General features: G+C 40.1%; 1 protein-coding gene across 8 annotated transcripts in view; it reads left to right on the top strand.

The window, feature by feature from the left end:
• ANO6 (anoctamin 6) overlaps positions 1–16,738 on the top strand; it is a 187,899-nt gene that overhangs the window by 62,500 nt on the left and 108,661 nt on the right. For all 8 annotated transcript variants that reach the window (XM_070621109.1, XM_070621107.1, XM_070621115.1 and 5 more), the window contains one exon: positions 9,683–9,762. In XM_070621109.1, coding sequence (XP_070477210.1) covers positions 9,683–9,762 — 80 coding nt within the window. The remainder of the gene's footprint in view (positions 1–9,682; positions 9,763–16,738) is intronic.

Raw genomic sequence — 16,738 nt, forward strand, 5'->3', positions numbered from 1 at the left:
AAAGGAGTCATGTTTAACTTCTAGGTGTATTTTTAGAGCTGATTTATTGGGGAGGGATGGCGGGAATAGGGAAAGACAGTGGATAAGAGCTAAAACAACAGTAAGCATCACTGGAAATGTAACAAGATGGAGAAAATTATGTTTACCAGAGCTCTTCTTAGAGATGGTATTGTTATGCGTAGATGGAAGAAATCCTTAGAGTTACCACTTGGGGTAGGGCCAGGAGGATGAGATGCCCAAGGGACGCACTGAACTGTCCCCCCTTTTGTTCTGCTGTGGCGTCTTTTGTGCTGCGGGTAGGAGCAGCTTCCTGTTTGATGTGTTGCTGGACCAGTGGGCAGGATGGAGAAGAGGCTGAGCCTGTCCTTTTTATAAATATTGTCCACATATTTGAAAAATATTATCTGCTTTGTGTGTGGACATATCTTAGTGTGGCCTAATGAAATATGTTTCTGGAAATATGAAAATTCTTTTATTATTATGTAGGTAATTAAATTGCATTCTGAGGAACTGAAGAGCACTAGTAACTTTTCTGGAGTGACAAAGAGTTTATAATTCATTCTATTATTTGTTCATTCACCCACTTATGGAACATCAGTGATATGCTAGGTATTGTTTCAGGTTCTGAGGAGACAAAGTAGAATAAGACAGTGGCTTGCCCTCCAGGAGCCCATGGACCAGTGGAGGGAAAAAACCAGTCATGGCCATACAGTGTGATAAGGCGGATGGACACCTATCTTTTTCCCAGATTTCATCTTCTGTCCTGGGGGCCAGTTGTGAAAGAGTAACTAACTACCATGTGATTATTTGGGACTCTGCTCAGTGTAAGCTGCAAATTTGTTTATAATAATCACTCATTTTTCTTTCTTTCTTTTCCACACTCTAACTAGAAGACCAACTGAAAAATAATGTATTTTAGTAAGCAGTGATGCAACAATTGAGTTTTGAACCCCTCGTATAGTGATATGACAGGTTTTACTAGACACGCAAAGCGCTCTAGGAGTAGAGGCAAGTAACTTAACTTGGTATGGAAATGGTGACATTGAAATACAAATTTAAAGAAAGGGTAAAATGGGGGGTGAGGGGATGTGCATTCCAGATGGAATATACTTAGGATGAGGTTGATAATAAAAAGGATGAAACTTGGTGATTGACCAGATGTCGAGACTAAGGGAAAGAGAAAAGTCAAGAATGGCCCCAGCTCTGGCTGAGGTAGGTGATTCGATGCTAATACATTAATCAAGAAGGCAAGCGAAACAGGGGGACCTTTGGGGCAAGGAAGTTTTTTCCATAATGTTGGGAGAAGGTTTATGAATTTTCTAAATTGCCTGATGGATAGTACGGGGTTCCAGCCATGAGTCAAAAATTTTCTTACCCTAACAAATTTGACATCTTCATGAATGACATTTTTTCTTCTTCCCTTTATTGTCCTACTTCCACTTCCAGAATTATCTGAGAGAGAAAGAGAGAGTGCTTTTGTCTTTCTCAAGATGGGAAAACCAGAGAACTTTAATGGAAACCATCAACTTGAATTTAGAATTTGTATTCCAGAAATGATTAGAGAAGAATGCCACATTTTTTTTTTTCATTTAAATATTACAGTCATTGAGTTTGTATGCCAGTAACAAGCTGGGGTAAGAGAGAGGTCAGTCCAGATTCAGCAAAGTGAGGAAACATTTCCTGATTCACATTTCTTTTCATGAAAGTAGTAGCCAACAGTGCTTAGGACAGTGAAGTCATTCAAAAATATTTGCTGAATTAATGTTATCTTTTTCTATGTTTAAATTTATTTTATTATTAAAAAAGGGAATGAATGGCAGGGATAGCCAGGTAAGAAGTCAGAAGGAAAAACTGGTGCTTAACAAGGTCAAAGACGCCAAATTTATTGAAAATGGAAGTAAAAAAATAATAGCTTATATTTATATGGTACTTAACAGTTTTCAAGTCACTTTTATATATGTGTCAGTTAATTTATTCTCCACAATAGCCTACTGATGTAGGTATTATAGCCTATATTTGGTTGACGAGGACACTGAGATATAGGGTTAAGGAATTTGCCTGAAGCCACAGGTTTGTACCTTGTGGAGATCTTACAATTCAAGGTCATTGCCCTGTGTGGTGAAACACAGCCATCTTAGCCTTTAAAGAAATTTTCCTGTCTCTGTGTTTTATGTTTCATTATTAACTTTCTTTTCAGTAACAATGACTTTTTGGTCCCATTTTAGAATCTCTTTGTAATATTATAGGGCCTGTAATCTGCAGGCTTACCTCTGGATAATATGGGAAATAGATTTTTCCCTACCTAATTGCCACCAAAATACAGTAGATCCTGTTAAAAACTGAGGCCAGAGAAGGAGACACTGGAACCTGGAGACCAAATTTGACTACCATAGGATGGTGTAAGACCTGGGGCGTAGGCTCAGCAGTAAGTGACGTGGGGAGTGAGACTGGGCAGTCTCCACATAGTATCTGGAAGGTATGGAGTGACAGGAAATGGTGGCTCAAGTATGTGGTTGCTTTGAAAATGGTGGTTGTTGAGTGCTGGCATTCAGGTCAAACATCAGATGTATGCTGAGATCCAGTTTTCAGAGACTTCTAGTCAATTGCGAGAAGAGAGTTTTAGGTCCAGGATTGCCTGGCAGATCACTAGATTTCCTGCCATCTGGATATGTGAGCACATCTTCATTCCCAAGGTGATATGGGCCATCCTTTTGACTTTTTTTTTAGTTGGACATCCACTAAATCATGGAATTCCTGAGGATAGTTTATATACCCTCTTTATCTTGTATTTGTACTTATATCACCTAGCTCCATCCTTGGCACATGAATATCTTTAGCCACTTGCCAAAATATTGTATCTGTTTGTTTATTTTGTGGAGTTTTTCCATTAGTTCTTCTCATCGTGAACCCTATGTCAATACATTTCACTGCATTGTTTTTTTCATTGTTTGTTTTTCAAGCTATGTTAGTCTGTTATTTGTCAATACTTTTTTGCCTTGTACTCATAGTGCTATTTTAATTCCTTATCAGCTTATATTTAGCATCAGAGGGCCACATGGAATTGTTCAGAGCAGCTCAGGAGACACATTAGTGTATTCAAAAAGATGTCCAATTTTGGAATCAGACAGATTGAGATTCCCATTGTTACTCCTAGTGGTTGACCTCAGGCAACTTATAACCTCCAAGTTTTTATCCTCTGTGAAAACGAGGATAAAAATAGGATTCAATAAGATCAGACATTTAGAAGTGCCAGGCACAAAATGGCACACTCAGGAAATTTCTGTTTATATTTCTTCATATCACTGGGTCTGTGTACACAAACCTAATTTATATTTATATAGTGCTTTATTTTTTTACAGCATCCTTTTGAATTGTCATTTGTATCTTGCACAACTCTGAGATAACCAGGGAAACGTAATTTTATCACTAGCATCAGATAAATAAACTGAGAATAAGTGATTACTCAGGATTGTGCAGGTAAGTTGCAGAGTCAGAGCTTGAACTCAGTCAGCCCCCTCAATCCATGCCCAGTGCCCTTTGCACCAGGCTGTGGTCTGTTTTTACCTGCTGTCTCTCTTATGCTCACGATGTCTCCAATCATTTCACTGGCAACCAGTCACCATAATAAATACGTCATTTGTACCCAACCACCTGCCCTGCTGGTGCTCTAAGCTAGATGAAGTGTGGATGCCTAATTCTGATTACTTTTATTGCTAGGGTACTACTTATCAGGCACTTTGGGTTTTACCCATGCCTGAGAGGTCGTTTTGTGTGTTCTGATGGATAATAGATTATCTAAGTGATAACATTGTAGATAATGGCTCTTTTTATTGGCCAGTCTAAGTAAGTCTCAGTCATCCTTGGGTAGAAGTTCTCTCTCTGTTTAGCAATTGGGATAATAAGTATTAGTTACTCCATTTCTAACTGATAGACAAGTAATCATGTGAACTGCAACTTTCTGGGGAGGTTTCCACTGTTCTGTTTTTACCGTTATTAACCTGTTAATGTGACTGCGCCTCTAGACGTTTCTCTTGGGCTCTTCATTTTGTACTGCCAACTAAGTATGTTAGAACTTGTACCACCACCGACTTTATTGCTCTAATCTTACTGTACTAACTGCATTCTATTTGCTTCATTTTTAAGTAATTGTTATGTGATTAATTACTATCAAATTTAGGAAAGAAAAATGCTTAGTGGATTTCTTTTGACCTAAATCCTCGATTATTTGGTTTTTGCCTACAGTAAAGCAACTGATAATGTGTGTGTACAGTGTTTTCCTCTCTGCAGTACTCCATAAGTCTGTCTAGCCTAGCACTTACTAATTATGCTAAAATGGACGTTTATCATGTCTCAAATTCCTTTCCTCAAGAAGAAGGAGCCTTATCTGGTGCTTCTTGGTATCCCCAGAGCCTAGTAACACAGTGACTGTGCAAAATACAAGGTAGGCAATGGATGTTTGTGGAACCTGACTTTCCATTGCACTTTCCTTGTGCATCCATACAAAGTTCCATTGACATGTCAAGACCGAAGTTTTTTCATCATATTAGAATAACTAGTTTTCAGTTGTCTAGTCAGCTTTTTGATGAACAGGTAACATTGAGGTCCCAGATACTTTTTACATTCCGAGTGCAGACATTAATGAACTAATCGTGATGCCATTCAAGGTGGTACTTCTGTAGTATAAAGTGAAGCTTTGTGACAATACTAAAAATATATTTCAAAATATTACATTTGAAAAATGAGTTATGTAAAGAAAGAAAATTTAACGTTTGCCTGTTTAGATTGTTTTTCGCCCTGATTCTGTCCCTGTTTTAATAAAAAGCCCTCAAAGTGTCACCTTGAATTTGACTAATTTAGTTTTGCTGAGAAATGAACTTTTTCAGCTGTGTTAGATTACCAGAAATGAGAATATCAAATGGTAACTGGAGCCCGTCAGTAGTGGAAGTATAATTATCATATTAGCATCATAAATCATTTGCTTCTCAGTACTATATTAGGTCATGAGAGCAACAGCTGCAGCTTTGTTCTACCTAGATGGTGTTTCAATAAAACCGTTTCTGTTTTTATTCACTCACATTTACAGTTTCTCCTTTGTGTTGACATTAACCAGTGAATCTATTAGTTTCCATTACCAGCAGAATAACTAAAACTATAAATATTTCTATATTTTCTCTCACAAATCCTTTCAAGACGCATAGATGCCTTTAATTTGATAGAACATCTGGGTAAAACATCTTGTTTCTCCTCTGTCTTTAGGCAACGTGCATACTTTCTTAAGTCTGTCCTTTCATTAAAGAGAAAAGAATCAGCGATAGCAGCTCGGTCCCATCTGTTGACCCCAGATACATACTAGATAAATTGGGCATCTAATTATAAAGGAATCCAGATAAAATCCAAAAGTCAGGTCACTCTGTCAGATTTACAACATGCATTTAAAACATATCTGCAGTATTCTGTTTCATTGACTTGCTAGTTCTGCCAGAAAACAATGTATCCTAAATACCACAGATATAATTTCTTCAATATCTATCTTAATGCTATAAAAAGGTTAGGTCTTTTTTTCCTATTGTAAACCAAGCTGCAAAACACCAACTTAAAACACTCTCAAGGGCCAGGTATATAAACACATTTTAGCAAGTTTTAAAGGTGGTCTGCAGGAATGTAATTATCTTGGACAAGTGTTGTTCTGATATTGGAGTAAACAACTTATTACATTACAGTTCTCTAAGTGACTGCAGTAATTGCTGTCACTCTTCTGGAGTTCTCAGAGGCAAGCACCTTAATTTCAGCTTTGGCTGCAGCCCTGCAAGTCTTGGCTCACCTCATCTGTTTCCTGTTTATGCTTTAGTTCACGTCTGGAGGACCTTTGTGACCTCAGTTATTTGACTTAGAATCACTTGTTTGTGCTGTTATTTCTACTGGCATTTCCTTTTAGTTCATAGGCATACAATGATATGAGTTCAGTGGACAAGATTCGGAGTGAATCTAAAATCCAGATATTGGCGTGTTTCTTAGTGATGTGCCAAAACTCAGTATTTGATAGCTGAATTGTTGGCTGATATTTTGGTTTTGCTGAACAATCACTTAGAGATGTTTTATGAATCTCCCCTATACATGCCCAGCTTTCTTTTGGGCCACTGAAGGGATTGATAGGAGCTCAGCCTTTTCTTTCATAAAAGCCTCTAATGGATTTAAAAAAAAAATGCTATGCATTAAGAAAAAAGTCACTGCAAAGTCAAGATAACATCACACTTGATAAAATTAAAAGTAATTTCTAACATAATTTGATGCTTATTCCATACTCAATCTCCCCAGTTTCATAAATATGTCCTTGACAGCTGGTTTGTCCAGGGCAGTGATAGCAAACCTCTTCGTCTCAAGTTCATGTGCAAGGAGCCAAACACTGAGACATTGGTGGAGACATGGAGATGGAGAAAAATTTATTCAAATTGGCCAAAATGAGAAGGTGGGAGTACGAGTTTGCTCAAATCCACCTTAACAAGCAGGGAGGTTTTACAGAGCTAAGGGGCTTGCCAGGAGGAGCTTTGGAGAAACAGAGGGGTCACTCCTGATAAGCCCCTGGGCAATCTGACTTCTGGGCTTCAGTGGCTGCTGAGGGCTGGCCATCCAGTGATTGCAGTTGCCCAGAAGGCATTCTCTTTCTTCTGCAAAGCAAGCTCACAAATCTTCTGCAAAACAAGGTTACAAATCCTTGAAACCAGAGTCACCCCTCAAGTTAAACAGGAAAACAACAAATTGCTTATTGAATTATCTACAGTAATTCTCAGATACTCGGCTTCAGTAGGATCCATTTGAGTACCACATATTGCTAATGGTTGTTGTGATATTATGACTTATAATGAAAAATATATATATTTGGTCTTCTCCATTCCTGGCACGGAACTCCTAAAACTGTTGGAATTTACTAAGGGACAAGAGCAATAAAGCTGTCTTTTGTTATGTTAATGAGGCAACTTTGGAAAGCCCCTAGATAGCCAAAGGATGGGGGCTGGTTGCCAGGGGAATCCACCTTGTGGTTAATGGGTTGGAACTTTCAGTCCCATCCCTTGACCTCCCTGGAGGGGAGAGGAGCTGGAGGTTGAATAAATTGCCAATGGCCAGTGATTTAATCAGTCATCCCTATGTAGTGAAGTCTCCGTAAAACCCCAAAAGGATTGGGTTTGGAGAGCTTCCCGATTGGTGAACTCGGGGAGATGGTGCACTCAGAGAGGGCATGAAGCTCTGCATCCCTTCCCTGATACCTTGACCCATGTACTCCTTCATCTGGCTATTCGTCTGTAACCTTTATATTACCCTTTATAATAAACTGATAGATGTAAGTAAACGTTTGTCTGAGTTCGGTGTGCTGATCTGGCAAATTAATAGAACCCAAGGAATGGGTTGTGGGAACCTTTGATTTGTAGCCAATTGTTCAGAAGCACAGGTAACAACCTGGACTTGTGATTGGCCTCTGAACTGAGAGGGCACTTGTGGGACTGAGGCCTTGAGGTGTGACTATCCATCTCCAAACAGATAGTGTCAGAAGTGAGTTAATTTCTTGCTGTGTTGGGAAAAACACACATTGGCGTTATGTTCCTTAGGGCTCTTTAAGTCTTTAACAGTCTGAGTTTTTCATGTCATTGATTTGTTGAAGAGGCTGGACCAGTTGGTGAATGAGAATATTTATTTAATTGTCTTTCAACATTTAATCTTTATTTAAACTTATTTAAATATTTAAGAATATTTAAGTTTATTTAATTAAGAATGTTTTCCTATACGACCAAAATTACGTTGTTAGACTTTTTAATATTAATAATTTATTAATATAATCCAACACTTAATCAATATTCACATTTTCTCAAAAAAATTTTTAAGTCTTTTACATCTGGTTTTTTAAAACTATGATCTAATCTAGAACAACACACTAGAAATGGTTGTTTTGTTCTCAACAATCACTTTTGTTCCTTTCAGGAACTTGTTGAGAAGATGAGATTAGTGTCTTCCAGAATGACTGACCTTCTGGATTTGGTTCCTGTATCCCTCTAATGCTGTGTGGTCCAGTGCAGGAGCCACTAGTCACATGTGGCTGTTGGGCTTCTGAAATGTGGCTAGTCCAAATTGAGATGTGCTGGGAGTATAACATGCACCTTGGATTTCTAAGACTTAGGACAAAAGAAATGTAAAAATATTTCACTAATTTTTTATATTGACTACATGTTCAAATGATAATCTGGATATAACAATTTAAATAAATTATTTTATGGGCCAGCCCCGTGGCCGAGTGGTTTCAGGGTTTCACTGGTTCAGATCCTGGGTGGGGACATGGCACCACTCGTCAGGCCACATTGAGGCAGCGTCCCACATGCCACAACTAGAAGGACCTGCAACTAAGATATACAACTATGTACCAGGGGGGATTTGGGGAGATAAAGCAGGAAAAAAAAAAAAAAAAGATTGGCCATTGTTGTTAGCTCAGGTGCCAATCTTTAAAAATAAATAAATAATATTATTAAAATAAATTTTACCTGTTTCTTTTTCATTTTCTAAATGTTTCTCCAGTAGCCCTCTTATCCACAATCTCGCTTTCCATGGTTTCAGTTACCATTGGCCAACAACAGTTCAAAAATATTAAATGGAAAATTCCAGCAATAATTCATAAACTTCGAATTGTGTGCAGTTTTGAGTATCGTGATGACATATCATGCTGTCCCGCTGTGTGCCACCTGGGACTGAATCCTGTCTTTGTCCAGTGTATCCATGCTGTGTATGGTACCCATCCATGAGTCACTCAGTAGCTGTCTCTGTTATCAGATTGACTGTCAGGCGGTATGGCAGGGCTTATGTTCAAATAACCCTTATTTTCCTTAACAATGGTCCCAAAGCCCAAGAGTAGTGATGCTAGCAATTGAGGTATGCCAAAGAGAAGCTGTAAAGTGCTTCCTTTAAGTGAAAAGGTGAAAGTTCTCAACTTAATAAGGAAAGAAAAAAATTGTATGCTGAGGTTGCTAAAATCTATGGTAACTTTTATTAGAGTATATTGTTATAATTGTTCTATTTTATTATTAGTTATTGTTGTTAATCTCTTAATGTGCCTAATTTATAAATTAAACTTTATCATAGGTATGTATGTATAGGAGCAAACGTGGTATATATAGGGTTCGCTACTGTCTGAGGTTTCAATCATCCACTGGGGGTCTTGGAACATATCCCCCACGGATAAAGGGGGACTGCTGTACTAGAAAATTTTGTTTGGCTCCCAGTATATTTCTATCAGATAGCTGTTCATCAGATCTTGAAACAGAACATTGCTTCCCTGAAATGACTCCACATCAATTCCCTGAGATGTAGGAGGAAAAAGAGCATCAATAGGCTAAAGTGTTCCTTAGCTAGAGTTTTGTAACTTTTAGTTGCTTGTCCTTTCATGTAGAAGCTAAGTGATTTTTCCATGGTAGATCTAGCCTAGAGCATTTTAAGCCCTAATATCCTACAAGCATGGTGTTGTCCGATAGATGGAACAGCTGCTGAAGATTTTGAGTGTCCCTGAAAGCTGAAAGTGTTGAATAAGATACACCTGCAAGTCTGCCACAAATGCTCAATATAGTTGGTAAGCTGATTTAAAAGAAAAGTGTATAAGCCAATGAAAGTTCGTGCTTCATGTATTTATTCATTTGTTTATTCTTAGTGTTGGGAAACCTTGAACAGACGATTGTCCCCACTTTTGGAAACCTGGAAAGTCAGCATAATTTCCGAACCCCAGAGACTGTGAGTACTGCTACTGTATCTTAAATTTGTGTCGGTTAGCTAGGGGTTTTTTCACAAAATGGAGATAAAGGTTTTTTTTATGGATTCTTGCCTTCTGTGGCTCTAGATGTGGCGCAGGTCCTGCTGGCGGCGACTGTGTGTTCAGAGCTCTGGTTCTCTGGGGAACAGGTGACGGAACTGCAGCGTCTTGGCATCAAGCTCTATGTAGACTTGCTCTTCAGACTACTTGTAATCACAAATGGGAACTCATTCTGCAATAAAACAGCATCATATTTCTGAAACTCCCCTTTCATTCATTGATACCCTTGCTGTCAGTTTCTGCTGTTAGTAATTCTGGAAACCAATCTTTACTGAGCACAGGCAGTGCATTGACCAGTCTGATTCCCATTTCATTGTGGAGCCTTTGGTAATACAACCTATATAAATATATCTTCTAGGTGTAGGAATATTCTATTGGTTGTTCCTACTAAGAGGTGAACTAAATGCTCCCACTAAATTAGACTCATTAAGGATTATCCATGGTTTCTACCCTCAAGGAATTAAAAATCTTATTAGATGCCACTGTGATTTTATTAATGCCTTGTTTAAAGAGAATCAAGCACATAGGAGGCCTTGTGCAGAATGTCCTTACTAAATAGATTTTATATTAGGCTCATTTGGAGAGGGGGATGGGAAGAAGTGTTTCTCTGACTCAGGTACCATATTATTGCACCAGATGTGTAGGAAAAGCATGCCAAGAGCCACCTAGATTTACTGATTTTTGCCCCCTGCCGCAAATGGCATGTCTACCACTTTAGCAGCGCAAAAATCTTTTTTTGGTTTCTTTTCAAAGTGTGATATACAGTCGCCACTCCAGTAATTGGCAGAGCACAATTGTATTATCGATAAAGACAAAAAGAGAACTCATTATATACTTTTTCTCTTCTCACTCACTCACTATGGGTTGCCCACTCAATTCAGCCAAGAGTAAGGAAACTAGGCAGTGCTCTAGACTAAAAAGGATCGCACATAAAACTGTATCCACAGTGCCATTTTATTTCAAAGTGTGGGACTCCTGTGGTGTTCTAGCAGATTGCCTACTGTGAAAATCACTTGGATGTAATAGAAAGACACGGTATTCAATGACTTCCTTATTATATTCAGTGAGATTTTCAGTGAAGGAAAATTATGAATGCTCACCAATATTCCTGCATCTTAAAGGAGCAGAATAGTTTTGTGATTTTTCTGACTTCTGCAGTTAGAGCCCCAAAGCAGAATGGACACAGATATTTCACATTTGAGGATGATACTGGTATGGACTCGTGGAGCTGGACCTTTGTTGTTGTTACTTTCTAACTGCTTTTTGCTGACCATCTTTGAGCAACATATCTAATCTGAAAAGAACTGTGCACAATAAGGTGTTTGTGTGCCTAGTAAACATATATATGGTTCACACCAATTCCCTGTGTGAAAATAAAAGTATTTTTCTCAAAAACAGGTTTTAGTGTATTATGATGTTGGAGATCGGCATGCGTCTGTGGTGTCTTTGCCACAGACAGCCTACACTGGTTATTACACTGACGATCTTCCACCTTCAGTGGAAGATCTTGACTGCCACCTTTCCCTTTGCAAGGTATGAAGACTGGTGAGTCTGAGCTAGAATGTGCACACGTGGAACTTGAGGGTCACAGAATACATTTATTGTTTTGAGATACTTGTCTTACCCATGAGTCTGCGAACGTTCAAGGTGGAAGGAGATTCTTAGGCTAAATCTGCATATTTCTGTTTTTCACTGTTACACCTCAAGAGTACCTGGAGTCATTTCTTTAGGCCACACTGGTGGAGCTGAAGTTGTGAATCCCCATTTCCTTATGTGCATGATTGATGTCGGATTTCTATATCCTGCTGTTATCTTTCTCTTACTGAGTATTCATACCCTGTTCAGGAAGGAATCTGTGATTTTCCTCTGCTTTATGGATTTGACCGATCTGACGCTCATCGCATGCCACATCTTTGCAGAGAGTGTGCATAGCTGCCTGTATTTCTCCTCACATCAGTATAGCTTGTGTACTCCCAATTCCATAGTGAATATTCGGCAAACTGTGGTCTCCAGGGTAAACAAACGGGAGGTGTAGAAGGCGCCTTGAGAATAGGGTACTCAAGGGAAGCAGACATGGTATTTAAGCGTAACCTCTCTTGTGGGCAGAAAGTTACGGCATCAGTGAAAATGGGTGGCTCTGGTCCTGGAGGCAGGTGGGTTGGGCAAATGGCAGGACAAAATCAGGTAAGTTGATCCAAAGCAAAATTGTAATCAGAAATAGGGGTAGCAGTACTAACCTGGGAGCAGAAAGAACCGAAAGGCAAAGCAAAATGGAAACAGACTGAGAAGAAAAGGAGCTGAAAAATCAGTATTCTCCTTTCCTGCATCTGGCATTTTGGAAGGTCCAGCTGCAGTTTGCTGAGTTGAACTGAAACAAAGCGAGGCATAGTCCATGTTTACTCAGGCCTTATCCTCGAATAGTTCAGATTTTATAAGGATCAAGAGCCTGGTGTTTTTATATAACAGGTGATTTATGTAGTTTGGCCAGCAGGGAGAACAAAATGCTTATCATTATTAGTTTGTTTCCTTCAGAATTTCTGTTTTCCTTTCGTTGGAATCAAGGCCTAAGAGAGCAGTGCTGGTTGAGTAGCCTTGGTTACCAGCTTGATAAGCACATTAACGTTTTCTTTCACAGCTCAGGTGTCTATAATGTGACTAGTCAGGCAAAGCTAGCACTTTCTGTAGAGTCTATGTAAATCATGGGTGAATAAATGCTGCTGTGAACCCGCCGTGTGGCCTGCAGACAGCAGCCCACCTTATCTTCAGCAAGGCCCACACTGGTTCTCCTTCTCTGCTCGCCAGTTTGTCCGTTGATGATCTGTCATCTGCGAACCTATGTTGCTCCTCTCCACCTTTCATTCCACTTTACAGACTGAGGCGAGTGAGTTTAGCCAAACGATGCTGAAATGTTAAGGGGTGACTAGAGATGTGGACATAAGGCGTGTGTGGTCTTGCTACCCCCAGAAACATCAGAGAAACTGGGAATGTGTTGAAAGTAGACATAGACCCGCTCTGAGATGAGGTGGATGTGTGGGTGGGGGTCAAGGTGAAAGGGACCTGGCTAAATGCTGATATTACAGAGAGTCACTTGGTGATCTCACTGTGCTGGGAAGCCATCTCAGTCCCAGTTCAATTTTTTTATTTAAGCACAATGAAAATCTGGTTTATAACTTGCTTTATTAACATTTTATCCTGAACATTTTCCCATGCTGTTTTTTCCTCTGACATTATTGTTATCTTCTCTAACATTATGTATTCCCTTGTGTCAAGAACTATAATTCATCACATTGTAATTTTCAAGGCAGTTAGTTGAAGGGGAATCTAATCAGGGAAATGGTGGCATGGCTGTCTGGAACCATGTGATGGGTGACCATCATTTTGGGACATGGACCCTGAAAATAGACAGAGTACATGATGATAGGTATGAGAGTCTGGGGAAGGGGATCAGTCATAGTGAGACTGGGGAATGAGTACCAGAGACCCAGATCACCTTGCAGAATTCAGGCTTAGAAGCAGAGACTGCAGAACTAGGCAGTCTGGTTAGAACCGAGGATAGAGAGTCCTCCCGGTGGCGATGGAGCAGATACAGGTGGTTCTGCAATATGGTAGCATGCAGGTACAGCGCATCCCAGGCTCCCCTCTGGTGCTTCCAATCCCAGGTCTGGTTAAGAGCAAATGAGATCTGAGGGGCCAGGGCAGGGGCTCAGCAGTCACGATTGGCCCAGCAGACCCCAGATTGATTCCAAGCCCCAAGGACTGGGGAAAAAACTGAGGATTGAGGGGTCACTAGGAGGAAAGGTTGGGTAGTGGTCAAAGCTCTTTCTAGAAACCCTTCCTCTGTTGGAACTGACCCAGGAACTCAAATGGGCCTGATTGCCTGAGTACCCATGGGGTGAGGGATATGTGTGGGCAAGAACTCCTTCTAGCAGCAGTGAATGTGCTTGCAGCCAGCTGGATAGAAACCAGGCTGTGGTCTACATGAAAACACATGGAAGGAAAGAGAAGGCTAAGGAATTACATTTTATGATCTAAGTCTCGCTAGTAATACCCCCTTTTCCGATCTCGCCAGGACTCGAGGTTTATAGATAACTCTCCTGGCTTTTTAGAGGCAGGAAGATTCTTATCATCTATGTCTCATGCCAGTTGATGATATTTTCCTTTGTTTAGCTTCTACCAAATTTGGAATAAATAATAAGAAAGAGTTACAGCTGGGAAAAGAGTCTTAGGATTACAATAGGATAAACCAGGGAAGATGTTGAGAAAATACAGGATTTAGAAAGACTAAACTAGAAGAACAGACTCAGGAAGATGAGGATTAAAGTGGAGCAAATGTATGTCCCCTTCGTTCAGCACACATGGGTATGCAGAGAGAAGGAGGTCTGAAGCATAGTTATCCCATTTGGGATTTTGTGTAACTGGCTCCCTTTTTGAGGGACAATACTAATTTGTAGAAAATACTGTTGATTCCCTGAAATTCAAGTTTGATTGTCTTTAACGAGGTGAAAATCTGTGCGATCCCTAAGAAAGAATTAAAATGTTAATTCATTCAATAAATATTTACTTGATGTCTACTATTTTAAGCACTATAGTGAACAAGCAGAAAATATCCTTGCACTTGTGGAGCTTACATTTTGCTGGAGGAGACATAAAATACATAACATGTCACATGATAAGTCCTTCAGGGAAAAATAAAGTAAGGATTGTTTGTGTGTGTGTTGTGGGGGGGGGGCTATAGTTCTAAATGGAGTGTTCAGGGCATATCTCACCAAGAAGGTGACAAGCGAAAAGACCCGAAGGCAGAGGTGCTGGAGCAAACTATTTGGAAATTTAGATGGAGCATTCCGGGCAGAAAGAATAGCATAGACAAAGGTCCTGAGGTGGGAATTTGCGATATGTTTGAGGAAATGGAAGGAGGCCTCCGTGACTGGATAGAATGAAGAATGATGAAAGTAGTAGATAGTAGGGACTCTATAGGCCATTGTATACACTTTGGTTTTACTCTGAGTTACGAAGTTATTTGAGGGTAAGCCTTTGGAGGATAAACTGGGGGTAGGATGGGGGGAGGTTGTTGAGCAGAAGAATGACTTGCTCTGACCTCACCTATGTTTTAGCAGAATCACTTTGGCTGTGGTGAGAATAGACTATGGAGGAACAAGAGCAGAAGCAGGGAGGCCTACTGGATTTTTCAGGAATCCAAGTGAGAGGTGGTGTTGGCTTGGTCCTGAGTGTTGATTATGGCAGTAGGGAGACATACTCAAATTCTCAGTATGTTTTGAAGGTAAAACCAATAGGATTTGTTGACAGATCAGATGTGAGGTGTGTGAGAAAGAGCGTCAAGAATGACTCCAAAGTTTTGACCCGGACCACTGCAGAAGGAACAGTTGGAAGAAAGAGTATGCAGAGAAAAATCAAAATTCTGTTTTGTGTGTGTAAAGTTGGAGATGTCCAAGTGGAGATGTTGGTATACATTTGGATGTATGAGTATGGAGTCAAAGAGAGGGGTCCAGCTAGAGATCTGGGAATTGTCAGCATACAGCTGATGTTTAAAGCTGTGGGACTGAATGAGAACAGCAAGCGAGTGAGAGAGGTAGAGTAAGGAAGAGGTCCTGGACTGAGCCCTGGGTGCTCCATTGTTTTACTGGTCAGGGTGGTGAGGAAGAATTGGCAGAGGAGGCTGAGGAGGAGTCAGTGAGTTAGGAGGGAAACAAGGAGAGTCTTGGAAGCCAAACAAAGAAAGTATAAAGTGGAGGGAGTAGAGACGATTCATAATGGGAGGGGAGAAAAGGAATTAGATACATGGAATTTAGATAACACTTTCAAAAGTTTTTTCCTGAACAAGAATGCAGATAAAGGAGATATTATCTAGAAGGGGATTAGGGTGAAGAGAGTTTTTTGCTTTATTTAGTTAGTTTTAAGGTGGCAGGAATTACTGTTTGTAAGGTGATGGGAATATTCCAATAGAGAGAGAAAATCTGAAGATGTAAGAGTGAGAGGGAAGAATTTCTGGAATGACATCCTTGAGAAGGAAGAAGGGATGGAATCTTGTCCATAAGTGGAGGGGTTGGCCTACCCCCATAGCTGTAGAGATGATTCATTCTTAGAAGTAGGAGGAAGCCAGAGTATTGGAGCACAGGGGGAATTAGATCAGTAGATTTTCTAGTAGGAATTTGTTGAAGTTTTTTCTTGATTGCTTCTTATTTAGCAATGAAATGGGAAGCAAGGCATTAGCTTAGATTGAGGAAGGGAGAAAGAGGAAAAGGTATGGTGCAGTTATCTGGGAGTAAATGCACTGGGAAATGTAATATGATTGTCTGGCAGCCCTAAGAGCCCACTTGAGGTTGGTGGGCATGATGGTTGTGTGCTTTTCCCATTCAAGTCCAGCTTGGGGGAGCAGGTATGGGACAGGCAAGGAGTTGGATATAACCATTTGGGGATTTCCCCAAGTCACTTCAGCAAAGCAAGACAAGGGTAAGAGAGTTACTGGTGTTTGCAAGAGAGTAGAGAACCATGGACATGAGGAAGGTGAGGCAATACGATCAATAGGTTTAGACTCTAGTGGGGTTTGATAGTTTTTGGCATCAGGTATTGGAGAGAGTGAACTGGAAAAAAATGAGTTGGTAGTTGAAGAGTCAGATGTTTATAATTGAGGGAGGAATTACAGTAACTGGTAAAGACAGGGTCTGAGATATGAACATCGGAATGAGGGGCTGAGGCTGGGTGGAGTTGCGAAGACAGGGTGTTGGAAGCATAACATGTGTGGATATGGAAATCCCCAAGAATTATGTCAGGAGTAATGTATTGGAGAAATAACAGTGAGTCAAAACTTAAATCTCCAAAGAGTGAGGGGGCAGTAAGTTAGGAGCAGTAGATGGCTACAAAAGGAGATGACCAGAGAGG

This window comes from Equus przewalskii, chromosome 5, assembly GCF_037783145.1.
Source record: "Equus przewalskii isolate Varuska chromosome 5, EquPr2, whole genome shotgun sequence".
NCBI lineage: Eukaryota > Metazoa > Chordata > Mammalia > Perissodactyla > Equidae > Equus > Equus przewalskii.